We start from the raw sequence: 9,279 nt of genomic DNA, 5'->3' as shown, positions 1-9,279 counted from the left end.
TGAAAATTTAAAAATCAGCATGACCCCACCACAATGAATGAAAGTAGATACATGGCTATGATTGGGGTTGTTCAGGATGTTAAAGAGAAGATCATACAAACTTAAGAAAGAGTTAATATTTTAAAAATAACATACAAAGAATCATGGATCTGAGTAACTTCAGGTTTTCTTCAGTATACAAATAATAATTTAAAAAAGCAACAGTAGAATGCCTTCAAATTTATCCAGGAAAGTATTTTTCAAGTTACAATTCTATACTTAGAAAACTATTAATTACTGATAAGGGTATATTGAAAGCATTTTCAGACATGAACTATCTTATAAAAAGGGACTTCAGGCACCCCTTCTTTAGAAGACACCAAAAATAGAGAGTAAATGAAGGAAAGGGAGAAGATATGTTAGAGACATAAAGGAGATTCACCATGGAGAGGGACAAGGGGAATCACCAGAAGGTGAGAGTGGAAATGAATCTTGCATTAATATTTGTGCTGCAGACACAGAGGCCTACCCATCAGTCAATACTGAAGTAGTGTGACTCAAATTATAGATACACTGAGGACTGTTATAAATAAAGTCCTCACTGCCATTGTACTATCTTTTAAACCCAAAGACAAATTTTGCAGCTAAGCCTGGTCCATATTATTATTCACACTTTGCTTGGTCACACACAGTTGAAGTTCTTCTTGTACCTTTCATAACCTGTTCTCTAAAATGACTGGGTACTCTTTTTCTCTCTATGTAATTATTCTACTTAAATTTATAACTTAGAGTTATAAATAACCCAGAATAAGCCTATAATCTGAATACGTTGAACAGCCTACTTCCTCTGAACAAGGACTTTGGGACCACATTACAGTTAGGTGCCATGATTCTGTTGCACACATGTGTTGTATACATTCTTCTACATATTATATTTTTAACAAACAGGCATTTAAAAAGCATTGTGATGATAAAAATGTTTTGAAATCATTAGTGCTTTAGAGATATACTCATTCTATAATAGCAATAAGGACATTATATTTTAAAAATGTAACTTAATTGCAAAATATTTAAAACGTTGCAATCGATAAAATATTATCCCTTTCACATATTTGTAAAATAGTGTGTATCCTCTTAGGGTTCCATAGCAGTTAGGGTTGTTCAGTTGTAAATATTTGAATATATCTCTCTGGTGTTCTTAGAGTGGTACAGATTATTTAGGTGTGTTAAATGGGAATATAAATCTTTAGTGTTTTCATCCTGATTAGGGCTATTTAGTTGTGGTATATGTGCCTCCATTGATGACCGAGAGTCTCAGGTTATGTTACTGATTAGAAAAAGTGTTCTCTTCCTCTCCTTCTTGCCACTTCAGTGTATTCCAGAGAATAAGCTTACTCCAGTATACTGCCTTCCCAGTGAAGAGATGCTCCTTAAAAGTTAAATTTTACTTTGAAAGTAACTATAATTTTGTTAGAATTAAGGTTAGTATCTCCTATTGCATAAGCCTAGGAGTAGAAAAGTATCTGTTTTGGCAATAATGTAGATACCTTTTAGAACATTTATAAAAAGTAATACATTATTTATATATTCTATATTACTTGTAAAGTTGAGTGCAGCAAGTTTTTTACACTTTTCAAAGTTCACTAATTTAATTGAATTAAATAATTGTCAAATTTTTGCAAAAATCTAAATAACTATTTCCTGATTAATTAAAAATAAAGTTGTCATTTCCTGTCTATCATATAAGATTGGATAATATATAATAGAAAACTGATTTTCAAAGTGCTTTGAAGTCAAATGAGAATCCGATTGATAAAAAGCTTAATATCATCCAAACTCTGAACTTTAATGAAGTGTGTTTTTTGAGGATATTTACCACCAAACAAACCAATGCTGAGGTTTTTAGCAGTGCTTCGTGCAACTAAAATTATATTTTGAGATACTATCACTGACATATGAATTTTAACTTAAAATAACCATGAGGCTATAAATTTAGAATGCACTTGGATATTTAATTTTAATTTAATTTAGATATCAGGCACTTTGATTATGCAAATGTTATGAGTTTAAAAAACTACTTCATAGAGCTTTCTTTTTAATTTTTTTCTTTCTCTTAGTGGTTCTGATTATAATTGTTTTGCTTAGCAAAGTATATGTTATAATTTATCATTTTAAAAAGTTCCTATTGGTATGTGAATATCTATGCCACATCATTACTAAGTGTAATATTAGGCCTGTCTCTTACTCTGTGTTATCCTGAGTTACATTGAATTATCAATGTACAAGGAATTATGAAATAGGTTATGACTTGAACTTTAAATATCAGTGATCACTGTACAGTCTTATACAACCCAATGTACAAAGTCAATATCCACCCATAGAAAAGGTAGTATCATGTCTGTCACCTCTAGAACTCGGTTCATCTTATTTTAATGGCTCTGAACCTAAAGATTACTTTTTATATCGCAGTCCAGCTTTTTCTAGATCTGAGTAGGTCTTCCCCCAAGCCTTCTTCTTCTTTTCTTCAGGTAGCTGGGAAGTGGCCATCCTTGATGACCTAGAAATATTCAGGATGTGTGCTTCTTTTATGTAAAGAGTGTATGGTGAATTCATTAGACATACAAGAGAAAAATGAAAGACAAAGCTGAAAGTAAAATGAACATAATTTTAATGATTTTTTTTAATTTTGTGCATTGGATTCAAACAGCAAACTGTGTGCACTCAACTGTTATCACAATGTGGTCAAGAGGTCTGTGTCTTTTACCATTTTACACACACATTACAGTATGTTGTCAGCCTCGTGGAAACCAGGGGTGTGGCATGGTAAGCAGTGGTGGTAGTGCACCTAGCTTTTATATTATCTAACTTGAAAATATTTCTCTTCTATGATTCCTTTTTTCTTGATAAAAATAGTTTTCACCAAACGTTGGTGGTGCACACGCACTACCATTCATGCTTGACATCACACCCCTGACAGGAACACGTGTTCTTGTTTTGTTGATAAAAAGTATTACAAAAATTTCCATACAAAAACTATTTTCATAGAAATCTTGCATTTCCACAAATAAACCTGAACATTTTTTGAAAAAAAACTGTTCAAGAATTTTGTTCATTTAACATTGTGACTGTATTGATAAATGCAGTCCACTTCCATGTTCTCTCACAGATTTTTCTTTAGATGACCAGTCCCCTTTCTCGTATCACTGAGATCTGCCCATGCTCCATCAAGTTCATTTACAGCAGGAACAAGGGTTTGGATCACTATATCTGAATGTTAGAATGAAAGTTTTAGTATTCCACACAGCCAATACTCAGCCCTTTTTAACAACTTAAGACAAAGATCGTAAAAGATTATCCTTTTAATTCAGAATCACTGAACCAATTTTTTTTTTTAATTTGGTTTATGGGGTTAGAGAAAGGGTGTTGGGGGAATAGGAAGGGATCTGGTAGAGTTGCATGTTAATCTTCTGGCTTAGGGAACTTAAGAAAAGCATTATTGCCTTGATAATTGACATTTCTATCTCCATCAGTGACACAGACTGTCAAAAAACAAAAAAGAAAAGAAAAAAAGAAAAATAAGTAATGAATATCTGCTTTATATTCCACCTGCCATGGGATTCAAATTTGTTTTTCATCACATTTTTTCACATCCTATAAACACATATTGTGTATTCAGACAATAATTATACTGACTAGTTGGGGGCTAGTAACATCATCATCTCTATGATCTGGGTGTTCAGAAGACTGTACTGTTTCCTGTAACACTACAGTTTTTGCTGATTCCAAATATTTATATTCTTAGTGACACTTTTATTGGTTGCCCTGTTGGGCATTGATATTCCATCTCCTGGCAACAGTTGAGCTTCGAAAGGAACCTGTAATTTCTCACTGGACTGCATTTGAAACCAGCCACAAAATGCGTATGTAACATTCACTCAGAAGAAGGGAGGAACCCATGATTAACAGTGTAACCCCGTGTAACTTGGTTGATCCATGATGCTTGTAAATCAAGTCTGATCATTGCAACTGCTTAGATCACAGAGTCTCTAGTTCATAGACACAGCGGCATGAGGTAACTCATTTTATTTTGCACAGGTTGCATATTTCCACAGGAAACATTCTCGCTAAATTGTTTGGAAAAAGACGACAGTTTGTGCTTGGGTGTTTGGCCTCCCAGCTTTACGCCATGGTTTCTTTACCTGGCAACCTTCTGTCGTTAAATGTGTGCATGTTGATAACTTCTTCTGTTTTCACAATAACTGGGGCCTGTGGCTTATGTTTTAACCGACGCTGGCACTTCAGGGACATCCTCAGTTCTTCGACCATGGCACTACAGAAGGACCTCTACAGAAGAACACAGAAAAATTAAATATTATAAAATACATAAACTGTAACTGTCCAAGATCAATATTAAAAATCATTCTCAACAGACTTGTCACATAACATCTTTAAAGTCTTGAAATTTTTCATTATAAAAGTTACAACAAATTGTCACTTTTAACACTCAACTCATAATTAAAATAATATTCTATAAAAGTGGGCTAGTTTAAAGAAAATCTCCACTTGATTCTGAAATAAACAACTAATTATGTGTATATTACATATATATTAAATAAAATTTTCTTATGACATTATACAAAATTGATTAGCATGAGATAGAAATCTACTTGAAAATTTAAATACAAAGACAATTCTATACCAGAAATCCATTCTTGATATAAAAAAATAGAAAAAACGTACTACTTTTCAGATCACAACATGAGATACGCAATTGTTCTTTGAACATTGATTCTTCATTGTACATCTCAAAAGAAAAATAGCACTCACACAGACATAAAATATGGAAAACAATTTCTGATATTTCATTATGTCTTTTTTGTGATTATGCCTATAGAAACATTGACAGTGATTACAAACATGACTTAATCATGAAATGACAAATTATAGCATGTTAGACATCTGCAAACACATATTAACTATTTTGTCATCATTAACTTGATAATTGAAAGCTGATAATTTATCACATGAAAAAAATATGACCCTATGAGTTTTTTCTGTCTTAGTTCCCATCTCATAGGAAATAGATTTGCTAGAACCTCTGTTTATCTGGGGTTTATTATTATAGCTCCTCAAAATTTATATTATAGAGTCATATATATGAAAAAAATTTTGTTAGTCTCTCTCCCCACCTGATTGAGATACATGTGTGTTAATTACATATGAATCATATCCGTTAACCAACTGCATATTGTAGTTGAAACTCAGAGGGTTAGATTTTAGTGTGTGCAAGGACCAACAGTGTAGACATCAACAAAAGATATGAGCAGGTATAAAAATTTACAAAACCTAAAAAGTGGTATGAAAATATATAATGAAGTCCGTCTAATCAAATATGCATGTGAAGACTTATTTATGCTTTAGTTGCTTTATTGATTGTCAACTTAGACTATTTTCAAGAGAACATAATGAAAATATTTAAGACCATATGTGTGTCATTTTCTGATACGTATTTACGGTTAGGCAGAAAGAAGAAGTTCAAGAGCTCTATTCCACAGCATGGCCACTATAGTTAATAATAATATGTTATTGAAAAGTGCCAACAGAGTGAATAAGTGTTCCCACTACAAAAATAATAAATATGTGAGGTAATACATTTGCTAATTAGACATATCTAACCATTCCACAATGTATATATACATCAAAATGTGTTGTATATTATACATACTTACAATTTTATGTTAACTTAAAAAATACATTTGAAAAAATTTGTTTGCATAATAGTTTCTGCCAGTCAAAACATACTTTGAATTAATTAGGCATCTATGTGTCAGACAAAACTGATTCAGAGAGAGGGTGGATAACTTTCTACAGCTCTCACCTAAGATTCCAGCAGGATATTCTCATATATCCAGTTTTATGATTGTGACACTGCTCTATTACCTTCTTGTCAATCTCTGGCTATATCCTAATTTTTCTTTGATGAGCTCCTTAAAGAGTTCCCTTAATGGTCTCCTAACTCTACATCTATCCTACTCTTCCATAAAGGCTCACAACTATCAAGATAATCTATTTTTAAAATATCAATTACTAATAGCATTTTCTCCTTTAGGAAACAATCAAACCCAAATCTATTATTTTTTCCATCATGACTTCTCTGATCTAGTCCTCTCCCACTTCCCCACTGCTCTCTCTCTCTCTCTCTCTCTCTCTCCCCCGCCGCGCCTTACACTCCCTTTACTGGTGGGACTTCCATTAATATTTTTCCATTGTTCCTCCTTGCTCTGGTACCCTGCCAAGTTCTATCTTCTTTCACATCATCTCAACTATATCCCCTACCTCAGATGTGGCTCAAGTTTTAACTTAATTAGGAAGTCCTTTCCAAATGACCAGGCACATTATTTTGTTTTCACAACTTGATTTTGTTTTATCCTTTCAGTATTCGCGACTCTATCCTGTTTTTCTGTCTCGTCTGTAGGCCTCTACGTATCCCTCTCACTGAATTGTGAATAGCAGAGATCAGGTTCTCAAGGCACTGCTTGTACACACATGAACTCTTTAAATGTTGACTGAATTAACAATAGTGGCACAGGACCCTAATACTTTAATTCTTATTTAACAGTGTTTCTAATTCAATTGCTTAAAAAAATTTTAGTTTTAGAAGCCTAGCTAAAATATACTGCATAGAAGTTACCTAATTAAATTAGGCAAAACTTTAGCATTTGTTTAATAATGTTAAATTAATAAAAATATTAATTTATTGGCACTTGTAATGGGTGATGATTAAATGTGGCTTGTGAATTCCCCATTAACTACAGAATCACTGGCATGCATTATGTATTATGTGTTAAATTATGCAGTTCTGCAGTTCATGAATTATATTTCTACTAAAGGATTTATGTGGCATCTGACAGCCAGTATATGGAAACAGTGTTTCTTGTTGCTTAATACCTACTATTAGATGTACTTATTAAGAACATGATGATAATGATGATGAAGATGGTGATGATGACAACACTGTAGAAATGGAAACTGACTCCAAAATAGGGAGGAATACATAGTCTTGAGGTAACTTAGTCTTGGCTCTCTGTTGAAACATTTAACAGAAGAATTAATTAGATGACATAACACGGTCAAAACTTGATCCCGTTGACATTTAAAACTGTTATAGGATGTGAATAACACTGAATTGTTTGAAATAAGGCTTCATTCAAAACCAATAAATTTCCCAAATCTTCAAAAATGTATGACGCCTTCTTCTTGGCAATCTCAATTTTCAGACATTTTGGTTACATTATTTTCAAAAAAGAATGGAGTATAAATATTAATTAATAATTTGCCTATACTAAGGGAGTAGTCTAAGCAACTAACACTCTTAGGAAAAATCTTACGTATGTACATACATGTTCAACTCTGAAATGACTCAGTATTATTTATAGTAAGTTAAGAGGGAAACTCTGTATTTAGTACCCCATACTTACTTTAGACTGCAAATAAGAACATTTAAGACTATTTTAGGCAATTTTATATATTAAATTTATATTGCTGAGCAATATAAAATGTACACTGAAAAAAAAAGCCCATTCTAATCAATGGCCAGAATAATATTATTTCTAATAATTTGAATTTGTCTTAAATAAATTATATTTACAAATTTTACAACTATCTCAAAATTGTAAACATGTAAACCACCATTGTCATTATGGTCTTTCTTTATTCTACAAAGGCATCAGAAACTAAAAATTTAATCAAGCAGTCTTTCATGTGTCAGTCAATGGTCTTGATTACATAATATCAAAATACAAATTTTATTAATTTTCTCTTTGAATAAGGTTAATTTTGCCAGCTCTTTTGTTATCTATCAATGTAAGTTTACTTGAAAAATAGGTTTATTTAGGTTATTGATAAAGTCGCTGTGAGACAATAGGTTCTTTTCTCATTTATATAATTCTAACCCATTATAAAACTTGATAATCTTTAGATTTGGGCAAGATTTTAGAATTAAGGTGGCAAATTAAGCAAATGTAATGATATCATAAAGTACTGTTCATTTATGGTACTAGAGCAAATATATATTATTTTCTTTCCCTTTAGAGGTTTACAAGGCAAATTCCGTAACATATAAGTTTCTAAAGCTGAAACTGTATAGCGTTTTGTGAAATATAATTGTTTCTCTGTGCTGTGCATTGCCCAAAATTTACCATGTTTAACTTTTAAATAAGATTCTAACTTATTATCATTCAATAGAGACAAACTCTCTTTTATACATTATATAATGATTCAAATTTATTTTAAATCTTCTTATTGGACTGTGAAAAATGTCTAAAAACCCAAGTGCACTGAAAAGTCATTTCCCTGTTTATACTAAAAAAAAGAAGAAAGAATGAAATAAATGAAAGAGAGAGAAAGTAAGAAGAAAGAGAAAGAAAGAAAGAAAAAGAAAGAAAGGAAGAAAGAAAGAAAGAAGAAAGAAAGAATGAAAGAAAGAAAGAAAGAAAGAAAAGAAAGAAATAAATAAAAAGAAAGAAAGAAAGAAGGAAAGAGAAAGAGAGAAGAAAGGAAGAAAGAAAGGAAGGAAGGAAGAAAGAAAAAGAGAAAGGGAAAGAAAGAAATAGAGGAAGGAAGGAGGGAGAAGAAGGAGAGGGAGGCAAGAGGAGAGAAGAGGAGAGGGGAAAGTTGGAGTGGAAGAAGAGAGAGAAAAAGAACTATCTTGCTTTTTAAATCACTCCTTAGGGGTGGAAACCCATGCACTGTGTCAATAAATAAGGTAAGTTCCTTAGGGTGAAAACAACAATAAAAATGCTTCTCCACATTAATATAACAGACTACAAAAAGAAAAAAGAAAGGCACAAAGATACTAACCATTATTAAAAACCTCTTTTAGTAAGTTTCAAAAGATTACTAAACAGTGTCTGGATGGTATGGTGGCACTAACCAAATAGAAGATTCCTGAAAATGAAAATTTAAATCTTTGAGCTGTTAGCATGTATAATTGCATTTAAATTAGTAAAACGCTTTATAAAATTCATTATATTTAATGAGGCAATTTATATTTACAAAACTCTAATTCTTGAAACAATGTCGATCTGGAAATCTTCATAGTATGAACGTGGCTATATTTACATTGCCTTTTTTATACAGCTCTTTTTGTTAAGAGCTCTATTTTGTATTTTGAGAGTAATAAGAAAATACATAAATAGTTCACAGATAAATGTTTTCAAGAATATCATTGCTGATGTTACAGAATATTTATTCTTTATAGATTAACTTCCTAATTAAAAGATATATTTTTATAATAAGATG

The 9,279-nt window shown here is 31.7% G+C and overlaps 1 protein-coding gene across 5 annotated transcripts in view; it reads right to left on the bottom strand.

The window, feature by feature from the left end:
* Positions 1–2,624: 2,624 nt before the first annotated feature.
* GRIK2 (glutamate ionotropic receptor kainate type subunit 2) overlaps positions 2,625–9,279 on the bottom strand; it is a 729,530-nt gene continuing 722,875 nt past the window's right edge. Inside the window, exons 17-18 of one of the 5 annotated variants that reach the window (XM_037727899.1) lie at positions 8,839–8,925; positions 4,159–4,323 (exon numbers count right to left, since the gene is read on the bottom strand). In XM_037727899.1, the coding sequence (XP_037583827.1) occupies positions 8,878–8,925 (48 nt within the window). In that variant the 3' untranslated portion in view covers positions 4,159–4,323; positions 8,839–8,877. Of the gene's footprint in view, positions 4,324–6,931; positions 7,064–8,838; positions 8,926–9,279 lie in introns of those variants that run through there. The other 4 variants (XM_037727898.1, XM_017498585.2, XM_017498581.2 and 1 more) reach the window with 4 other exon arrangements.

This window comes from Cebus imitator, unplaced genomic scaffold (genome assembly GCF_001604975.1).
Source record: "Cebus imitator isolate Cc_AM_T3 unplaced genomic scaffold, Cebus_imitator-1.0 Scaffold245, whole genome shotgun sequence".
Classification (NCBI taxonomy): domain Eukaryota; kingdom Metazoa; phylum Chordata; class Mammalia; order Primates; family Cebidae; genus Cebus; species Cebus imitator.
The sequence above is the reverse complement of the archived record's forward strand: the minus strand, read 5'-3'. Positions and strand labels throughout refer to the sequence as shown.